Source organism: Oncorhynchus mykiss, chromosome 6 (assembly GCF_013265735.2).
Source record: "Oncorhynchus mykiss isolate Arlee chromosome 6, USDA_OmykA_1.1, whole genome shotgun sequence".
NCBI classification, from domain to species: Eukaryota; Metazoa; Chordata; class Actinopteri; order Salmoniformes; family Salmonidae; genus Oncorhynchus; species Oncorhynchus mykiss.
The window spans coordinates 24141444-24164367 of NC_048570.1; the positions used below are offsets into that span (position 1 = coordinate 24141444).

Consider the following 22924-nt stretch of genomic DNA (forward strand, 5'->3'; position numbering starts at 1 on the left):
AAAGTTTGGGGTCACTTAGAAATGTCCTTGTTTTTGAAAGAAAAGCTCATTTTTTGTAAAATGTGATCAGAAATACAGTGTAGCCATTGTTAATGTTGTAAATGACAATTGTAGCTGGAAAACGACCCATTATCAGCAACCATCACTCCTGTGTTCCAATGGCACGTTGTGTTAGATAATCCAAGTTTATCATTTTAAAGGCTAATTGATCATTAGAAAACCCTTTTGCAATTATGTTAGCACAGCTGAAAACTGTTGTTCTGATTAAAGAAGCAATGCAGCTGGCCTTCTTTAGACTAGTTGAGTATCAGGAGCATCAGCATTTGTGGGTTCGATTACAGGCTCAAAATGGCCAGAAACAAAGCACTTTCTTCTGAAACCTGTCAGTCTATTCTTGTTCAGAGAAATTAAGGCTTTTCCATGCGAGAAATTGCCAAGAAACTGAAGATCTTGTACAATGCTGTGTACTACTCCCTTCACAGAACAGCGCAAACTGACTCTAACCAGAATAGGAAAAGGAGTGGGAGGCCCCGGTGCACAACTGACCAAGAGGACAAGTATGTTAGAGTGTCTTGTTTGAGAAACAGATGCCTCACAAGTCCTCAACTGGCAGCTTCATTAAATAGTACCTGCAAAACACCAGTCTCAACGTCAACAGTGAAGAGGCGACTACGGGATGCTGGCCTTCTAGGCAGAGTTCCTCTGTTCAGTGTCTGTGTTCTTTTGCCTATCTTAATCTTTTATTTTTATTGGCCAGGCTGAGATATGGCTTTTTCTTTGCAACTCTGCCTAGAAGACCAGCATCCCGGAGTCACCTCTTCATTGGTGACATTGAGACTGGTGTTTTGCGGGTGCTATTTAAGGAAGCTGCCAGTTGAGGACTTGTCCTCTTGCTCAGTTGTGCACCGGGGCCTCCCACTCCACTTTCTATTCTGATTAGAGCCTGTTTGCACTGTTCTGTGAAGGGAGTAGTACACAGCATTGTACAATATCTTCAGTTTCTTGGCAGTTTCTCTCATGGAATAGCCTTCATTTCTCTGAACAAGAATAGACAGACAAGTTTCAGAAGAAAGTGCTTTGTTTCTGGCCATTTTGAGCCTGTAATCGAACCCACAAATGCTGAAGCTCCAGATACTCAACTAGTCTAAAGAAGGCCAGTTGCATTGCTTCTTTAATCAGAACAACAGTTTTCAGCTGTGCTAACATAATTGCAAAAGGGTTTTCTGATGATAAATTAGCCTTTAAAATGATAAACTTGGATTAGCTAACACAACATGCCATTGGAACACAGGAGTGATGGTTGCTGATAATGGGTCTCTGTACGCCTATGTAGATATTCCATTAAAAATCTTCTGTTTCCAGCTACAATAGTCATTTAAAACATTAACAATGTCTACACTGTATTTCTGATCAATTTGATGTTATTTTAACGGACAATAAATTAGCTTTTCTTTAAAAAAACAAGGATATTTCTAAATAACCCCAAACTTTTGAACAGTAGTGTATGTCAGACAGCTGTGTGCATGTGTGTCCCATGTATGCTTGAAATACATATATAATTCAGGCGTTTCATGGAGGACGTTGTTTGTGATTAAACAACTCATTCCCACCAGAAGAGAGCAACATCCAACAAGAGCCCTTAGCGCTCTCACACGCACGTGGAAGTGCTACAGCATTTGTAAACATGACATGTTAACACCATGAGATCATTCAACCATATAACCTCTTGCTGAGCAAAAACACCCAACAGCATTCCTTTCTACATTTTATTTCAAAATATGGGAAGCTAGTAACTCCAACTTTAAGCTTTTAACAAGACCCTTGAGTTCTTCTGGGGCCAGTGACCTGGTCCTTCCTGCAGCTGCAGCTGGGGCTCATGCGTTTGGGCCACTGCTGACCTACATCCTCCCTCCACCCCTTCACCAGGGCCATGGTCACAAGTCTACAGCTGCTAACCTAAAGGCCTCACACTTGCTCCTAAGATCTACTGAACATTTAGTTGGATTTACATCTATTACTAAGGCTGCTGGTCAGATTTTACCAGGAGGAAGTACCTTACAAATGTACAGTAAAGGTACACATATTCACTGAACACATATGCGTGTAGGCTACAGTATTGTAGGAGTGTTGTCGTATTCCATGAGTTAGTAAGGACCCATTAACCTTTTTATCGCCTTGGTTCCGTCAACCCTTGGCACTCTCTTCATTCTCTGCTCTCTCTTGTCCTCACCTCTCTCCCAGACTGACTTTCCAGCCTGACTTGAGCAGGACTTAATTAAACTGAGAGCAATGTGATTTCCTCCCGATAGAGAACAAAATTAGGCCCCATTAGAGAAATGCTGACGGAGCCCTTATATCTCCTCATCTGTTTATCATGCACCAGGAAGACAGGGGGAGAAGAGGAGAAAACTACAAAAATGCTTCATTTTATATTGATGTGATGGAGGACTGGGAGAGGCAGGCAGGCCCTGCCCAGGGAAAGAGAACAGCAGGAGTAATGCACCTCACAAAGCACCCAAAACAGACAAATAAGCAATAACGACACAGAGCATCTATACAATTTCATCGGTTTGGTCTGGATGGGCCTTCATCATTTATTCCGTTATTTATCCTTTAACTCTATCTAATGGAGACAGGGCTGAGGGCTCCAGTGGAGAGCAAAGCAGTGCAGTGGTAGGGCTGTGTAATCCCTGCTGCTTCCCCTGGCCTGTTCTCACCAGATAGCTAGCTCTCCAGTCTGAATAGTCCAACACCGTTAATCAATTAACAGAAGGAGACATGAGCACCAAAACAAATCCTACTCACTCAGCCAAGGGCACAGAGCTGGGCAGCATAGTACCATTAACTGCTTCATAATTAAATGAGCTAGAAGTGCAAGTATAAAGGATCTCTCTTACCATGCCTCCTCCTTTGGTGTCTTCATCTTCAGAACACACAGAAAGAAATAAAAACAATTCTATCTTTTAGACAGCACAAACAATCTCTGGGTTTATCTGTGTTCTCAAATGGGGAAGTGAATGGAGGAAGTTGAGATGAGGAAGTGGCTTGCTGATGTTGAAATGACAAAAATCACCTGCTAACTGTCTCTTTGTCAAATTCGCATCACAGAGGACTGGAGCAAACTCTGCAAGTGTCTCTGCAACTCTGTGCTCTGTACACTGCAGATAGACAGAGAACCAGAGGCCTTGTTCATTAGGAACTATCCCTCAAACACTTAATAAGGTGATATGCTCCTTATTATACTAACCACTAGGCTACCTGGGGTGGCAGATAGCCTAGCGGTTAGAGCGCCTACATAGGCATAGAGGCCCAGATCAAATCCCGGAGCCGACAAGGTAAAAATCTATTGATCTACCTCTAAACAAGGCAGTTAACCCACTGTTCCTAGGCTGTCATTGAAAATAATAATTTGTTCTTAACTGACTTGCCTAGTTAAATAAAGGTAAAATTGTAAAAATTCCACTCTAGTTTCTTCCTATTTGGAAGAATAAGTTACTAGTTGTAGGGTTGTTTTTATGCGTTGCTTTTATACATGTCATGACATTTCTTATTTAGGTGCAGAAGATCAAGCGTAAAGGCCAATTGGAAAGCGAATTGCAGGTGGCATCCATTGGAAACTCAATATGAAAAGCAAATGTCAAATGTCAAGACAGACCAGTAGGGGGTGCTCTTTACTCCCCCTCTGATATTCACGATGAAGTCACAACAACCACAATGTTCGAGGAGAGTGAAACTAAGCCTGAAATGATCTGGTAGTAAACGAGTTAATTAGACTACCTTATGATCATTTACATGTTATCACAAGGTTACTATTTCAACTGCATTCTTTGTCATTGGCGACAGAGGTATTGTGTCCAATATGCGTGGGTTTTACTGTTATCTGTCCATAAATGCACTAGCTGAAATGTGTGAGGGTATTCACGAGTCTGTCTGTGACGGTATTCACGTGTCTGTGTGTGAGGGCATTCAAGTGTCTGTGTGTGAGGGTATTCACGCGTCTGTGTGCGACAGTATTCACGTGTCTGTGTGTGAGGGTAATCACGTGTCTGTGTGTGAGGGTCTTCAAGTGTCTGTGTGTGAGGGTATTCACGTGTCTGTGTGTGAGGGTATTCATGTGTCTGTGTGTGAGGGTATTCACGTGTCTGTGTGTGAGGGTCTTCACGTGTCTGTGTGTGTTGTTGTTAACCACACTCTTCCTTTGTGTGTAGAGCTACTTGCCTGGGAAACGTTGTTCTCCACCTCACCCCTTTCTCTCTATCTGTCTTCCCCCACAGCCCCTCACAGTTCCCTCCTGCCTACTGCACAGAGAGGTGAGAAACAAGCACTCCATCCACTCCAGACCTCTGATTTGATAGGGCCCTTATAAATCACCACAGGACTTCTCAGCTGTTACACACACACACACACACACACAATAGTACACTATAGCCTGTTTCACACACTCAGGTGAGCTAAGGGCAATATCAATCTGCCACCTGTCCCCTCAGTGATGTGCTTCCATGAGCTGCTAACACCACACATTCCCTTACACAGAACTAGGCCTTGTGAAGTCAGTGTGTCTGCCTGAAAGACAGTATCATTTCAACGTATACTGTCTAACTTTTTCTCTCCCCATCAGCCGTGAGAGGGAAATGGAATGAAATGAGTTAACCAGCGGGTATATTTTAGTAAAGAAAACAGGATAGGGACTGAGGTATCGGTTACAGCTCTAGATACTACTTTCCTTCAGTACTCTTCACTGAATCGCTCTCGGGTCAGACCGCTCTGCTCAAGCTCCCATTTTTCCCTGATCTATTATTCATCTCTCCCCAGTGTATCTCTGCCTCCATGGCAAATGGGTTTCCACAGCTACACGGGAGAACAGCTTTACACATGGACACACACAGGCGTACACTTCCACAAGAACACACACACACACACACACACACACACACACACACACACACACACACACACACACACACACACACACACACACACACACACACACACACACACACACACACACACACACACACACACACACACACACACACACACACACACAGAACAGAAAAACCACCCAGTGCTTATCATTGAATAACACCACTGTGTGGTAGAAATGAACTGGGTAAATTAGAGGCACAGAGCAGATAAAAGCTATTCCGAGTCTATTGAGGCAAGCGTAAGCTTATTATTCAGGACAACCATGCTAAGATTCAAATGTGGAGCAGAAGGAAACAGTTCCCCACACTCCCCAGTGCAGGAAGAGATGAGAGACGAGAAAGTACAGAGAGGAGAGGACAGAGAATATATGGGATAAAGAGGAGAGATGAGAGAGAGGCAGCTGAGGCAGTATAGCTGTCAATGACCTGGAGCTCCCTCTGCAGAGCCATTGATCCCCCAGTTAACAAGAGGTGCAGTAAATCAGTAGACACACAACAGAGAGATGGGGGGGGAGAGAGAGAAAGAGTGACACAACACAATGCACCAGACACATACACTATATGCCAGCAGAGGTATTGTAAAGCTGTACAGCAGACAGGTAGACAGACAGAGCAAGATTATGTTATTTTTCCTTTTATACCTTTAATTGCTTTCATCTATTGTCATCGAATTTAAAATGCATTCCTAGTGCATTTGTGTTTTGTTTTGCAAATCTGTAGTGGAATGTAATCCAAATTAATGTCATGGTTACCCTGGTGGGATGGCTCCTCTGGCAGTGCCCATGGAAATGCGCTGGGTGCCCGGCCGGTTCAGGTTGTTCTGCCCATTGATGATGGCATGGTGACCGTGGGAGTGTGCGTGGGCGTGGGAGTGGCCATGTGCAGGCGGAAGGGACGGCAGCGCCGGGGAACATGGAAAGTTGGCACTAGACAGGAGAGACTGCACCTGTTCAGCTTTGGCTTGGCCTCCTCCTGCGCTTATGTTGTTATGTTGTATATTATTGGTCCCAGCACTAGAGGTGGGGGACCAGAGGGTGGTTCCAGCGAAGGTGTTACTCTGCCGTACCACGGTGAGCGTGCCTGTAGCCCCCGAAGGCCCGGTAGCCCCCCCATACAGCTTACGGTGCTGAGAGGCCAGGATGGCATTTGAGGCAGCCCGCGTGCTGTTGACCAGGATGCACTGCTGGCAGGAGCAGGGCTGGCCGGAGCTGGCTCCCACGGGCCAAGACTGGGACTTGGGGATGGAGCCCATGATGAGAGGGTAGGCTAGGTCCATGCGTCGGCGCAGGCGGCGTTTCCTCTGGCTCTGCCGGTTGGTCTGGACCATGCTGTTGAAGTCAATGAGGTAGCAGAAGCCCAGAGAGGTCAGGTCCAGCCAGGGGTGCTGCTTCTCATAGGCGTTCTGGATGGTCACACAGATCTCCATGTCGTAGGGCGTCCAGGAGCCGCTGTCGTTCTCCCACTCCCACACCACACCCTTCCCCGGGGCCGACGACGGCTCATAGAAGTTCCTGTGGACCGGCCTCATGGTGCCTGGAGGAAGAGAGGGAGGATAGGAGGTCAGAGGAAAGGGAATAACTATACGCATCCATCATAGATTATTCACATACCAAGATATCAAACCACTTTTCGTTTAAATCATCATGCATTTAAATGTATAATTCATTGAATAAATTGGCCACGGAAGCTTCAAAATGAAAAAGCAACCCAGATACTAATATGTGAAAATGACAGACTGTCATGATTTTCTACAGGTCTCCTTGTTGAGGAAGGGGAAGGGGAGGGAGAGACGGAGGTGTACCTCTGCCCCTCTGCTGATGGGCCCTCAGCCCCCACCTCCATTATAACACAATTATTGTGGTCACATGGGAAATCAGGACACCTCTCCCCATCCATCTCCTGGCTCTCCGGCGAGGAACAACAGAACCCTTCCCCCATTTCATTTAACGGCTAAATGCACACTCCCCTGCAGGGTAGCACCGGGGTGATAATGGAAGGATGAAGGTGTGTGTAGTGGGGCTGGTGGGATGGGTGGGGGTCAGTGTTGGTAACCCCCCAGTCATACAGTCCAGCACCACTGGCTCCAGAGAATAAAACGCATCAGCAGAATCAGCAGCGCTGACCTTGAATTCCTGCCGCAAACTGTGGTCAAGGACTTGGCTTGGTGGCTGATTTCATTTGGAAGGCTGCTGAAAACCTCTGCACACAGACATCGACACACACACACACACACACACACACACAAAAACACACGAGAAATAAAAATAAGAAAAGCACGAACATGAGCCTAAGAGGGATACATTAACATGCAGATTTACACTCTCTAAAAAGAGTGTGTTCTCAGGTCTCTGACCCAATAACTGGACGTGCAGCAGCTTCACACTCTCTTGCTAAATGGTAAGTTAACACTAGCCTTAGAAATATTGGATTATGTGGAGACTTTATTAGCTGGGCATCACTTTAGCTTCACCAACTAATGGTGAGTAAAAACAAACAGTCCCTCCCTTTAAGAGACATGTCACACCCTGACCATAGAGAGCCCTTTGTTCTCTAATTGGGGATCATACTTAAGGGTTCCCTGTTCCCACCTGCTTTGTGGGATATTGTTTTGTGCACCATGTAGTCACGGTTCGGTTATTGATTTATTGTGTTTTGCTTAAAGTTTCACTTTGAAATAAGTATGTGGAACTCAACATCCTTTGCGCCTTGGTCGCGTTCTTACGACAACCGTGACAAGATAATTAGCTATGCATAGGCTGTAACAGAAGCTAATGTAAAGACAAAGCTGCAAAGAAATATACTTAACAAAAATATAAATTCAACATGCAACAACTTCAAGTTGAAGCTACAGTTCATATAAGGAAATCAGTCAATTGAAAAAAAATTCATTAGGCCTTAAGCCCTAATCTATGAATTTCACATGACCAGGAAGATATGCATTTGTTGGTCACAGATACCTTAAAAAAAGGTAGGGGCGTGGATCAGAAAACTAGTCAGTATCTGGTGTGGCCATAATTTGCCTCGTGCAGTGCAACATATCTCTTTCGCATAGAGTCGATCAGGCTGTTGATTGTGGCCTGTGGAATGTTGTCCCACTCCTCTACAATGGCTGTGTGAAGTATCTGGATATTGGCGGGAACTGGAACACACTGTCGTACACATTGATCCAGAGCATCCCAAACATGCTCAATGGGTGACATGTCTGGTGAGTATGCAGACCATGGAACAACTGGGACATATTCAGCTTCCAGGAATTGTGTACAGATCCTTGCGACATGGGGCCGTGCATTGTCATGCTGAAACATGAGGTGATGGCAGCGGATGAATGGCACAACAATGGGCCTCAGGATCTCGTTACGGTATCTCTAGCCATTCAAATAAAATACAGTTGACATCAATAAAATACAACTGTATTCCTTGTCCGTAGCTTATGTCTGCCCATAGCATAACCCCACCGCCACCATGGGGCACTCTGCTCACAACGATGACATCAGCAAACCCCTTGCCCACACAACGCCATACAAGTGCTCTGCGTTTGTGAGGCCGGTTGGACGTAATGCCAAATTTTCTCTAAAACAATGTTGGAGGCGACTTATGGTAGAGAAATTAACAGTAAATTATCTGGCAACAGCTCTGGTGGACATTCCTGCAGTCAGCATGCCAATTGGGCACACCCTCAAAACTGCCCAAAAATAAAAGGCCACTCTAAAATGTGCCGTTTTGCCACAACACAATCCCACAGATGTCACAAGGTGCACCTGTGGAATGACCATGCTGTTTGATCAGCTTCTTGATATGCCACACCAGTCAGATGGATGGATTATATTGGCAAAAGAGAAATGCTCACTACCAAGGATGTGCACAAGTTTGTTCACAACATTTTTGAGAAATGTGTTTTTTGTGCATATGGACAATTTCTGGGATCTTTTATTTCAGCTCTTGAAACATGGGACCGACACTTTACATGTTGTGTTTATATTTTTGTTCAGCGTATATAAATAGTGACAAGCCCAAATGGAGGGTTGATTGTAAATCATGTTTCCTTGGTTATTAAAGCTAAATACCATCAGAATATGATGAGGGTAGGGTCATGACACTCCCATGAGAAATAACCCCTCACTAGGGTCAACTTGTGAATACATTACCCTATCCTATTACAGACTATAAATCATATACATCACATGTAAACCCCAGGATATAACTTGTCAAAAGAAGAAACATGGGAATGTCCAACAGCCAAGAGCCAACCCTCTAATTAAATGACTGATTCTGGTCTAGTGTTTGTTTTTCTATGCTGTGGTAATTGACTGGGGTTAGCTAGGGCCTTAAGGAGAAAGTGAAGGTCACATGAAACCAAAACAGGAAGCTCCACTCACAAACAGCACCAACAACCTCCTCACAGTACCTCATATGGCTACCTGACCAATGTACTAATTCACTGTTGTATGTATAATGGCTCGAGCCCAAAGCTGAGGCAGAGTTGTTGATCCTCTCCGTGCGACCCAGCCAACCCTGCATGCTCTTCCTGACAGGAAACGGAGAGAGAGTGGTCACTTCCTGTCTGACTCTATGTGCTTTTGGCAGCAGTATCTCCCTTCCTGGAGTCTCTCCTCCTTCTCTCCCCTCTCCTCCTCCCCCTCCTCGTGACATCCTCCAGCTGTCCTTGCCCAACACGACAACGGTCCCATTGGGTGAGGAGCAGTGGCTGTGTGATGTATCACTGTGTCAAGCCTCACTGTGGGACTCTAACCCTAGCTCAAACATGGGGTGAGTTGATGGTGAACTAAACTGTTAAGACTCATTCCACAAGTTCTGGAAAACTTAGTGGCTTCCTGATGATCTGTTCCCTCCCTGACAGAGTCTATCATTCATCTCTCTGTTTAATGGGGTTGTTTTTGCCTTGAGTTGAAGACAGGTCAGTCTGATTCCCTCCCTTTGTCTTTCCTCAGGTAGGACATGTAACAAGACTGTCACTACATCCTTCATTAGATAGCCCCCCAGATAATACAACAGGCCTCCTAAAGGAAGTAAAAGCAGATGCAATGTCACTGGTTCTGATATTATGTGAGCTCGTGTCTTACCGCAGACTGGCTGTCATACGTGTTTGCTGATTCCACAAAACAGAGGACCAGTTACATCATCTGCAGGGCAGTTAAATCATCATAAAAGCTTAACTCTTGGGATACACAGCAGCCATACTTTACAAACACTGAACAGAATCAATAGCATCAAAAAATATTTATACAGTGCTGTGAAAAATAATTTTCCCCCTTTCTGATTTTCTCTATTTTGGATACTGAACGTTATCAGATCTTCAACCAAAACCTAATATTAGATAAAGGGAACCTGAGTTTACAAATAACCCAAAAAATTGATACTTAGTTTATTTATTTTATTCACAAAGTTATGCAACACCCAATTCCCCTGTGTGAAAAAGTAATTTCCCCCTTACACTGGGGTGTAGCCTAGTGGTTAGAGCTGTTGGACTAGTAACTGAAAGGTTGAAAGATCAAATCCCCAAGCTGACAAGGTACAAATCTGTCATTCTACCCCTCAACAAGGCAGTTAACCCACTGTTCCTAGGCCGTCATTGAAAATAAGAGTTTGTTCTTAACTGACTTGCCTGGTTAAATAAAGATTTAAAAAATGAAACACTCAATAACTATTTGTGCCACTTATGACTGCAACCAAATGCTTCCTGTAGTTGTTGATCAGTCTCTCACATCACTGGTGCATGCAGAACTGCTTTAACTCAAAGACATTTGTGGGTTTTCAAGCATTAACTGCATCTCAATTAGACAGAGATTAGGTCTGGACCTCAAATTTGTTTATTTTTATCCATCTTCATGTAGACTTGATTGTGTTTTGGATCATTGTCTTGCTGCATGACCCAGCTGCGCTTCAGCTTCAGCTCACAGATGGATAGCATGACATTCTCCTGTAGAATTATCTGCTGCTGAACAATTCATAACCCCCCCCACATGTACACACCTAGCCTGTACCCCTGCACACTGACTCGGTACCCGTGCCCCCTGTATATGGCATCGTTATTGTTATTCTTTTTCTGTTACTTTTTATTATTTATTTTATTTTAGCCTACTTGGTAAATATTTTCTTCTTCTTGAACTGCACTGTTGGTTAAGGGCTTAAAAAAAAGTAACAGACTCGGTCAGGGAGAGGTTAAAAATGTCAGTGAAGACACTTGACAGTTGGTCCACGCATGCTTTGTGTACATGTCCTGGTAATCCGTGGCCCAGTGGATTTGTGAATGTTGACCTGTTTAAAGGTTTTGTTCACATCGGCTACTGAGAATGTTATCACACAGTCATCCAGAGCAGCTGGTGCTCTCATGCATGCTTCAGTGTTGCTTGCCTCAAAGCGAGCATAAAATGCATTTGGCTTGTCTGGTAGGCTCGCGTCACTGGGCAGCTCGCTTTTGGGTTTCCCTTTCTAGTCCTTACTAGTTTTCAAGCCCTGCCACATCCGACGAGCGTCAGAGCCAGTGTAGTAGAATTCAATCTTAATCCTGTATTGATGCTTTGCTTGTTTGATGTATACTGGTAAGATTTTCAGATATTACACGTTTCTAATTTAGACAGAAAGTGGTTTCATTTCAAGTGCACTGTTAGCTAGCTAATGTTGCTAGCTAACATTATGTGTATGATCTTATTCTTCTCAGACACATTTGCTTGACTGGTGAAACCACAGATACGGCAAGTAATGTTCAGTGAGCTGTTCTCTCTCTCTTTGATGTCTGGAAGTAGCTGGCAAGTTAGTACAGAACGGTTGGATCAACCGTTAAAGAGTTGGGTGGGGCTAAGGCTTAAGAGCAGTGGTTGCCAACCGGTCGATCTGGTCGATCTTCAAGGCATTCTTAGTCGATAACCAAATATTTCTTTAGAAAAGCCAACAAGCTATAAAGGCTTGCGCCTGTTTTTAAAAATCGTGTTGAGCTGTTGCCGGTAGGTACACTTGATTCAAAAGTCCTACGCACCTGGTAAGCAAAGTGTTTTCCATGAGACAAACTGGCGGACCGCCAAATTTGTTACTAAATCTAGAGCACCTACTGTGCTGCCCAATCGGATAGCTCAAATCACTATGGTTACAGAGCTTCCATGACCCTGGCCACAGCCACGTTTAATAGGCTACTAGCCTACGCAAGATTTAATAACTTTTAAAACCATGACCACAGAGAGACTGTCAACGGATACAGCAAAGAGCTGCTGTTTTTAGGAGTGAGTTATTACTATTAACACTATTACAAAACACACTTCTCCGTACAATGTGAATTTGTGCATGATGCAGATGCGGTGCGACTCGAGTTGCGCCATCAGGTGGAAGACGCTGTCCCCTCTCTCTGGTCAGTCTCACTGGAGGAAAGGAAGGAGAGAGCAGGTGGAAGACGGTGTCCCCTCTCTCTGGTCAGTCTCACTGGAGGAAAGGAAGGAGAGAGCAGGGACTGTGAGAGGCGGCTGGGAAAAATAGTTTTGAACTGACATCCAACTCAGAATTCCAAGTAGGAAACTCGGGCATCTTTCTAGAGCTCCGACATTTTGACCTGGAGATCACTGACGTGGTGATTTGACCTCGTTGACCATCAGATGCAGGTACCATCAGTCCAGTAAAATAAAAAAGCTAATGATTTCAATTCATGCTCAACATGTGCTAAACCAACTGATCTATTTTGTTATCAAAGCTCGAGTTTTGAAATATAATATGGTCTGATTAACAATATTGGCAGGCCAATCATATAGCCAATATGCTGTGATAATGTATTAGGCCTAGTGCCCAGACCTCATTCCTATTAAACTGTCTGTGTGAGGTTAATGTAACATAAAAAATCTGAGCAGTAGATCTCAGCTTGCTTTTTGACTGCGAAAGTGATCTTGACTCAGAAAAGTTTGGTGACCACTGCTTAAGAGGGTGTGAACAATGCTGAATGGGTGTAGACAAAGAAGGGCTCTCCAATAGTAGTACCAAAACATTGAAAGACGGTTTTCTCAAAAGTGAGTTTACAAGTTGATTAACTTTCAAAGGAGAATTACTTTCCCATTGTTTCCTCAAATTTTGTGTATGATTTACCATCTTGTAGCTCTGAGTCTCTACTTTCATCCAATGTAAAAAACAGAAATTAAAATGCTGCTACATAAGACCGAATCCCGGTGGTGAGTCACACATACACAACAGATAGGTGCAGTGAAATGTGTTGTTTTACAGGGGCAGCCGTGGTAGTATGGCGCCCCTGAAGCAGATTAGGGTTAAGTGCCTTGCTCAAGGGCACAGACAGATTTTCACCATGTCGGCTCAGGTATTCGAACCAGCAAACTTTTGTTTACTGGCCCAAGGCTCTAACCGCTATACAACCTGCTGCATTAGCACACTGCACACCTTGCACACAGGCAAAATCCCAAGCTAAGGATTACCTTAAGGTAGTTTCAAGACTGACTAACCCCTTTATACTCATATGGTCATAGTAAATCCTATCCAAATCTGTCCATTTGGCTTATCGATGTGTCCCTCCTGACTCTGTGATGTTTCAGTGGCCTCCCAGGGGGATCCTACAACACCCTGAATGGAATTTTCACAAATCATTTAATAGCACAAGTAAAACCTGACTTCATCAAAAACCTGCTGAAAAATTCATGAGATTCAGGCTTTGTTGTCAGAGAAACGCGGAGGTAGGATTTGTTGTCATAGTCATGGAAGCCTCCAAGGGTTTGTCCACAGCTGTGTGCTCCCAGTAACCGTCTCCTCTCCTCACGGAACAAAGTACCAGTGGGGTGGACAGCCCCCTGTCCTCTCTTCCACTCTCTCATCTCTTCTCCTGCTGACGCCAGCCTTCTCTTTCCCCTCCTGTCACTCCTGGCTAGTCACCAACACTCACTGACCCATTGTTCACATTTTCCAACCTGCCACTCATTGGCCACCATCCTGATCTTAGACAACACTCTTGTTGTCCACCTAGGCGATGGACAGATCTAGAGCTGGGAGAATCTGTTATAGTCAATTAAGGTCCACATTACCCAGCACTCATGGACACTCTTACTGACACTTGTTGGCTGCTTCGCGTGATGTATTGTTGTCTCTACCTTTTTGCCCTTTGTGCTGTTGTCTGTGTCTAACCATGTTTCCACCATGTCTGTGCTGCTACCATGTTGTGTTGCTACCATGTTGTGTTGCTACCGTGTTGTGTTGTTGTCATGTTGTGTTGCTACCATGTTGTGTTGCTACCGTGTTGTGTTGTTGTCATGTTGTGTTGCTACCGTGTTGTGTTGTTGTCATGTTGTGTTGCTACCATGTTGTGTTGCTACCATGTTGTGTTGCTACCGTGTTGTGTTGCTACCGTGTTGTGTTGTTGTCATGTTGTGTTGCTAACATGTTGTGTTGTTGTCTTAGGTCTCACTTTATGTAGTGTCGTCACTCTTGTCGTGATTTGTATTTTGTCCTACATTTTTATTTTAATCCCTCGTCACCGCAGGAGGCCTTCTGCCTCTTGGTAGGCCGTCATTGTAAATAAGGATTTGTTCTTAATTGACTTGCCTAGTTAAATAAAGGTTCAATAAAAACATAATGTGGTGCGATAAGCAGGCTGATGAGAAACCCCCTCGTGCCTCCAGCTACAGGCCTATTATGTATCCTAATAATTGACAAGCTTCTCCAATTCCCCATGGGCCACGCTGAGCTTATTAAAAATAGCTCCATGATTTCCTGTAACGACAGAGGGAGAGAGACCAGTAACAGGTAGCCCACACTGAGGCTGCTGAATGCTGGCTGAGGGGTATTTAACAGGAAGAGGGAAATACATTTTTTTATTACAGCAGCCAAACTGACTCGCCAGCAGCGTACACTGTGGCGCTTGGTCAGGGGCAGTCTTTTTCTCACTAATATATCAGAACATAACATGCATTATAGCTGTACCTTTATTAAATCAGGGTTTGGCATATACAAGCTTTTATACTTCACTTCTGTAGGATATATAGCAACAGTATTTCGTACAGTTCATCAACCTAATTTCTTACAAAAAGTTAATTGAGCTGTACATTACTTTGCACTTAGAAGCATTCATTCTGTTGTTTATTATCTTGAACATATTCTCTGTGACAATATTGTATATCAGTGAACGCAGTTAATAAACAATAAGTATTCCATTACGTTCAACTGTATACAGGCAATAAAGTAATTGAGGTATGTTTGATGTTTTCCATAAACCCCACTAGCGCAGCCTGGAATGAAATTTCACTTTCATCTCCTCAAAACGACCTTCACAAACAATTAACTGATACAGTTATGAGAGAACACACAGAACCAGTTCTTAGAGAACACACAGAACCAGTTCTTAGTGAAAACACAGAACCAGCTCTTAGTGAACACAAAGAACCAGTGGAGAACACACAGAACCAGCTCTTAGAGAACACACAGAACCAGTTGAAAGAACACACAGAACCAGTTAGGGAACACACAGAACCAGATTTTAGAGAACACACATAACCAGTTGAGAGAACACACAGTAGCAGCTCTTAGAGAACAAACAGAACCAGTGGAAAACACACAGAACCAGCTCTTAGTGACACACAGAACCAGCTCTTAGAGAACACACAGAACCAGTTGAAAACACACAGAACCAGCTCTTAGTGACACACAGAACCAGCTCTTAGAGAACACACAGAACCAATTGAAAGAACACACAGAACCAGTTAGGGAACACACAGAACCAGTTGAGAGAACACACAGAACCAGCTCTTAGTGACACACAGAACCAGCTCTTAGAGAACACACAGAACCAGTTGAAAGAACACACAGAACCAGTTAGGGAATACACAGAACCAGCTTTTAGAAAACACACAGAACCAGTTGAGAGAACACACAGTAGCAGCTCTTAGAGAACACACAGAACCAGCTCTTAGAGAACACACAGAACCAGTGGAAAACACACAGAACCAGCTCTTAGAGAACACACAGAACCAGTTGAAAGAATACACAGAACCAGTTAAGGAACACACAGTAGCAGCTCTTAGAGAACACACAGTAGCAGCTCTTAGAGAGCACACAGTAGCAGCTCTTAGAAAAAACACACAGTAGCAGTTCTTAGAGAACACACAGTAGCAGCTCCTAGAGAACACACAGTAGCAGCTCTTACAGAACACACAGTAGCAGTTCTTAGTGAAAACACAGAACCAGTTGAGAGAACACACAGTAGCAGCTCTTAGAGAACACACAGAACCAGCTCTTAGAGAACACACAGAACCAGTGGAAAACACACAGAACCAGCTCTTAGAGAACACACAGAACCAGTTGAAAGAATACACAGAACCAGTTAGGGAACACACAGTAGCAGCTCCTAGAGAACACACAGTAGCAGCTCCTAGTGAACACACAGTAGCAGCTCCTAGAGAACACACAGTAGCAGCTCCTAGAAAACACACAGTAGCAGCTCTTACAGAACACACAGTAGCAGCTCTTACAGAACACACAGAACCAGTTGAGAACACACAGAACCAGCTCGTAGAGAACACACAGAACCAGCTCTTAGAGAACACACAGAACCAGTTAGGGAACACACAGAACCAGTTAGGGAACACACAGAACCAGCTCTGAGAGAACACACAGTAGAAGCTCTGAGAGAACACACCATGAGGGTGTGGAGGAGAACAGATTAAACTGCATTATCATTATGAGATAAAACATCTAGGTCAAAGATCTCTTGAATGTGATAAATAGTAGGGAAAATGCAATCTCTAGGTGGGTGCTTCTCATGAAACCAGTTTTAATTAAACATGTCTGTAGCAAATTGAGTTACAAAAGCATGATGCATCTGTAAAAATAAACTATCATTCTGAGGACTAAGATGTCTAGGTTTGTCCTTTTTTTTGTCAAATTATAATTTCGCCAGAATGTTTTACATTTTCACTCCAAATTCTCATTATCGAAAGCATCCGAATTAAATTCTCAGGTCACTTTATACAATTTTACTTTGGAAAAACCTAACTAATTTGTATGAAACACAACATATGTTGCTGTAGTTTTGCCAATAAATCATAGAAATTGCATACTAGTTTAAGTTTACATTAAACTATAATATGTATTATGTACAAACACAGTATCTGTGGACATGTCTCATTACCGTAACACTTTTTCAAGTTCTTGTAAAAACTTTGGAGCACCCGAGTGGCGCAGTGGTCTAAGGCACTGCATCGCAGAAGTGTCACTACAGACCCTGGTTCCAGGCCCAGATCCCAGGCTGTATCACAACTGGCTGTGATTAGGAGTCCCCTAGGGAAGGGGAGGGTTTGGCCGGGGGGGATTTACTTGGCTCACAGCGCTCTAGCAACTCCTTGTGCGGGCCGGGCGCCTGCAGGCTGACCTCGGTCGTCAGGTGAATGGTGTTTCCTCCGACACATTGGTGCGGCTGGCTTCCGGGTTAAGCGGGTCCGCAATTTGGCGGATCATGTTTTGGAGGACGCATGACTCAACCTTCGCCTCTTGAGCCCGTTGGGAGGTTAAGGTTGCTGCCCCTATTACCCCTATTATCTCCAACCTTTTTAACCTCTCTCTCCTTTCTGGGGAGGTTCCTAGTGCTTGGAAGGCAGCCACGGTTTGTCCTATATTTTTAAAGGGGGAGATCAAGCTGATCCTAACTGTTATAGGCCTATTTCGATTTGCCCTGTTTATCAAAAGTGTTGGAAAAACTTGTCAATAATCAACTGACTGGCTTTCTTGATGTCTATAGTACTCCCTCTGGTATGCAATCTGGTTTCCGCTCAGGTTATGGATGTGTTAATGCAACCTTAAAGGTCCTCAATGATGTCGCCATTGCCCTTTATTCTAAGCAATGTTGTGCTGCTATTTTTATTGACTTGGCCAAAGCTTTTGATACGGTACACCATTCCATTCTTGTGGGCTGGCTAAGGAGTATTGGGGTCTCTGAGGGGTCTTTGGCCTGGTTTGCTAACTACCTCTCTCAAAGAGTGAAGTGTATAAAGTCAGAAAATCTGCTGTCTCAGCCACTGCCTGTCACCAAGGGAGTACCCCAAGGCTCAATCCTAGGTCCCAAGCTCTTCTCAATTTACATCAACAATATAGCTCAGGCAGTAGGAAGCTCTCTCATTTATTTATATGCAGATGATACAGTCTTATACTCAGCTGGCCCCTCCCCGGATTTTGTGTTAAATGCTCTACAACAAAGCTTTCGTAGTATCCGACAAGCTTTCTCTAATGTTAACCTTGTTCTAAACACCTCCAATAAAAAGGTCAAGTGGTTTGGTAAGAAGAATGCCCCTCTCCCCACAGGTGTGATTACAACCTCTGAGGGTTTAGAGCTTGAGGTAGTCACCTCATACAAGTACTTGGGAGTATGGCTAGACGGTACACTGTACTTCTCTCGGCACATATCAAAGTTGCAGGCTAAAGTTAAATCTAGACTTGGTTTCCTCTATCATAATCACTCCTCTTTCACCCCAGCAGCCAAACTAACCTTGATTCAGAAGACCATCCTACCCATGCTAGATTACAGAGACATAATTTATAGATTGGCAGGTAAGGGTGCTCTCAAGCGGCTAGATGCTCTTTACCATTCGGCCATCAGATTTGCCACCAATGCTCCTTACAGGACACATCACTTTACTCTATACTCCTCTGTAAAACTAGTCATCTCTGTATATCCGTCGCAAGACCCACTGGTTGATGCTTATTTATAAAACATTCTTAGGCTTCACTCCCCCCTATCTGAAATATCTACTGCAGCCCTCATCCTCCACATACAAGACCCATTCTGCCAGTCACATTCTGTTGAAGGTCTCCAAAGCACACACATCCCTGGGTCGCTCCTCTTTTCAGTTCGCTGCAGCTAGCAACTGGAACGAGCTGCAACAAACTCTCAAACTTGACAGTTTTATCTCAATCTCTTCATTCAAAGACTGCGTGATGTATTGTTGTCTCTACCTTCTTGCCCTTTGTGCTGTTGTCTGTGCCCAACAATGTTTGTACCATGTTTTGTGCTACTACCATGTTGTGTTGCTAACATGTTGTCATGTTGTGTTGCTACCCTGCTGTGTTGTCATGTGTTGCTACCTTGCTATGTTGTCTTAGGTCTCTCCTTATGTAGTGTGGTCTCTCTCTTGCCGTGATGTGTGTTTTGTCCTATATTTATATATTTAATGTTTTTATCCCAACCCCCATCCCCGCAGGAGGCCTTTTGGTAGACCGTCATTGTAAATAAGAATTTGTTCTTAACTGACTTGCCTAGTTAAATAAAGGTTAAATAAAACAAAGTGCCAGCGATGAGACAAGATCAAAAGAGTGCAAAATACAAAGGAGTAGTCCTTAAAAGTTGAGTTATTTGCTTATATGATACAGAATGAGGTTCTTATTCTCAAACACCTTTACCCCACTTGGCCTTCTCATTACCGAAACGGCTAAAAAGCTGAAATTGGGAAAATGTTTTTAAAATACTTTTATTTTCAGTGTTATGTTTAACTCAGGCCTTTTCATTAGGGAAACAGTGTTAAAAATGTTAAATGAACATTTTGTGGAAATTGCGGTCAAATGCATAATATCTCATGAAAAACCATAATAAAAAGAATAATTATGAAAGAGATAAGTACAGATCCTAATCTCAGTGACCCAAGAACAAAATTGTGAATGACCCAGGTATGTTCCAGTTAGCATTAGGACTCCTGAAACACATGGATGGCATGGAAACAGTATCAGCATACATGTTCACAATGTAATAAAATATACATCATAGGTATTGTGAGATACTGTACGAGCGCTATACCAGCACGTCCCGAACTCATCTGATTTCACAGCGCTATAGTATGTAATGATAACCGTGTGGTATCAGTAACTGACTTGAGAATGTTACTGGCTAGTGGCTACAACATACTGGTTGTCACTGGTTGCCACAGCCGCAAGTCAGAAGGCCTGCCTACTCGACCAATCAGATGAGGGAGTGTGATGACGAGCATTGCGACCGGCTTGCAGGAGCAGACAAAAGACATACATTTATTTTATCAAAAATAAAAAAGGAATGTAGACATACACTATTTCACAAAAATGTTCTAATAACTGTATATTATTCATACACTTGACATACGTGGTACACAGTATTACATGATAGGAATACAGTTTGCTATACACAAGTGGTGAAAACAGGACAACTTTAAGCACCCTCCACGGGATCTTTAGTGACCACAGAGTTGGGACACCTGTTTAAAGTCCCATCTTCTTCAATTTGATTGAGGAACATTCCATTGTTAGTTAGTACAACATTATTCAAATTCAATGAATGTTGTTAAAGTGTATGGTATAAATGACAGTGACCCATCTTTGAACTTACTGCCTTCCTGTTCATTTCAGCAGCATATTTCTCTTTGGCTTTTGTTTGTGTGTCTTTCCCCTGGTGTCATTCATACGCCTTTGTGCCCACAACTTGAAACAGAACACCATGGAATGGGAAGCTTTTACTCTCCCAACTGAGTTTTTTTCCTGCCAAAGGCTGTGTATCTGTTGAAAGTCAAGAATATGATATATTACTATTAGAATGAAAGGTTGTAGGGAAACTAACAATGTTGCTCTGTCAAATAGAACATCTCCTCAGTGATTGTAATGGAATCCCTTATGCTAGCTAACTCAATTTAGATGAGAGTAGCTAAAGTTATCTAGTAGTTACGTAAAAAAGAGACGACAACTTGCCCTTTTGCCCAAAACAATGTTATGAATTTTAGTGACGTTGCCAATTCTTGTTCCCGAATGTATTTAGTTATTTGGTACTCAAACTGGAGATATGCTATTTCGAAAATGAGGCTATTCCAGCGAAAGGAATTTACATCACACTCCCTCATCTGACTGGTTGAGTTGGCGAGTCTTCTGACTTTGTGGCTGTGGTAACTACTCCCCAATCTAGAATCCCTACAGAAGCAGCAGCAAGCTCCTCTGTCTAGCCGACGTGATGGATGAACAAAGGATGAAAAGGTACAGGTGGTTGGGATGAGAGGAAGAGGCTTGCGGGAGAGGGTTGGTGATGTGCAGAGAGCTACTCTGCCACGGAGGAATAAAATAATGTCTCCCTCTCTCTCAACCAGGCAAGCTTACAATGTGAATACTGCAGCAGAGCAGATCAGCCCCCTCTGACTCAGTCCTCCTCAGTCAGGCTGCCAAACAAGAAAATCTAGGGGGGGGGGGGGGGGGGGGGGTGTAGCAGATCCCCACCCAGTTACAAAGCACTTGTGCAGAGTATGGTTGTAACAAATAGAGACAAACCCCCCAAAAAAACTTTCTAAAATTGAGTTTGGCTTACCACATGAAGACTGATATTGTACTGCAGCAATGCAACAGACCCTTAAACAACCCTCCTCACTTTGCCCTAGATGAGGGCGTCTTAATGACAATAAAACAATTAAAAATAAGAGACACTGTCCAGGCCTGCCACAGCGGATACAGTAAGCAGCGTTCTTGTTGGCAGAGCAGGCACTATGCAGTACTGTAATGTGTTGGGGCGGGAGGTGGGTGGTGGCAGGCGGGGGGCCTGTGCGGTGAGTGCAGGTGTCTATCTGTCTGAGCCATCTGGAGACAGTGCAGTGCTGGAGCTCAGAGGCCTCTCCATCTCTGACAGGTGACCTTGCATGTGGGTAAACAGCATCTCTCTCTAACTCCACTCACTACAAGAGAGAGTGACAAGCACACGCAATCCCACCATCAACCCACGCCTGCTCTAAGCAGTCTTTATCTACTTGACAGGACGATAATTCATGTTAGCCTTCAGCCAGTGAAAAAGCGTGCAGTGCAGTGCACTCCTCCTGACCCTGGACACATTATGTGAATTTAATCAAGCCCCAGGAAGGTGATTTTGCTATGTACTGCATAACAAATACTACAACTAATGGGGTATCATTCTCACACTCTACTCTTGGCAAATGTAGAGAGAAAAGCGTAGCTGGTGTGTACACACTAAAAACAAATGGTTCTATATGGTGCCAAATAAGGGTTATTTGGCTTGTAACCATAGTGGAACCCTTTTTGGTGCTATAAAGAACCATGCTCTTAAGGTTCTAAATGGAACCTGTATGGTGTTTTATAAAAAACTATTTCCTAAGCTTCTATCAAAAAAAATAATAATTAAAAAAAGTTTCAAATATACAGTAGCACCCAAAGAGGGTTCCGCTATGGTTACAACCCTTTTTGGGGATATATTTTGTTTGGTTCTTTATGGCGAATGACAAAGGTTCTTTATAGAACCAATCTCAAATGTTATTTGTAGGACAATACAGGTTTTTTAAATTCTGGTTTAAAAGCAATATTATATTGTTACACTTCTTTGTTTTATTATTGTGTTAATTAAGAAGTTGAATCAGGTGTGCTAACTCTGGAACAGCTGGGGTTCCCTGAGGAGAGAATTAAGAACTGACTTAGTCAATCGTTCTCAAATGACATAAGGACATACGTCAGTCTTTCACAAAACACTGTCACTAGCCACAGTCATGTAATTTCATAACACAACCGATTAGATCAACTGGATTGACACTCACTCCAGGTTGCACAAAAAGAGCTGTGAACAAACCACGCACCCAAATATTCTAATGGGCCGTCGCCCCTACATTTTAATTATCACTAAAAGAGGAAATAACCTTTTTTTTTTTTTAACTGCAAAGAACCATTGAAGGGCTCAAGGGGTTCTTGGGGTCAATATGGTTCCACAAAGAACCATCACCCTTCCCAAAGAACCCTTGAGGAACCCTAATTTCTTTGTGTGTATTGTACCCTATAGCCTGCTTCCTGTAGGATGCTGTAGTTGAGTGGACAGGCTATTATTCGCTGTGCTGTTGATACAGGGCTTAACCCATACAGATCCTATTCAATTATTGATATTGTTTTATCTGGTGTATTTTACAATTATTTCATGTTGTTCCAAAAGTATTGGGACAAATTTACTTATATTCGTATTAAAGTAGTAACAAGTTTAGTATTTGGTCCCATATTCCTAGCACACGATGATTACATCAAGC

At 43.4% G+C, this 22924-nt stretch overlaps 1 protein-coding gene across 4 annotated transcripts in view; it reads right to left on the bottom strand.

Moving 5' to 3' along the window:
• dtx1 (deltex 1, E3 ubiquitin ligase) overlaps window positions 1–22924 on the bottom strand; it is a 54970-nt gene that overhangs the window by 12044 nt on the left and 20002 nt on the right. For all 4 annotated transcript variants that reach the window (XM_021605794.2, XM_021605792.2, XM_021605790.2 and 1 more), the window contains one exon: window positions 5678–6458. In XM_021605794.2, coding sequence (XP_021461469.2) covers window positions 5678–6458 — 781 coding nt within the window. The remainder of the gene's footprint in view (window positions 1–5677; window positions 6459–22924) is intronic.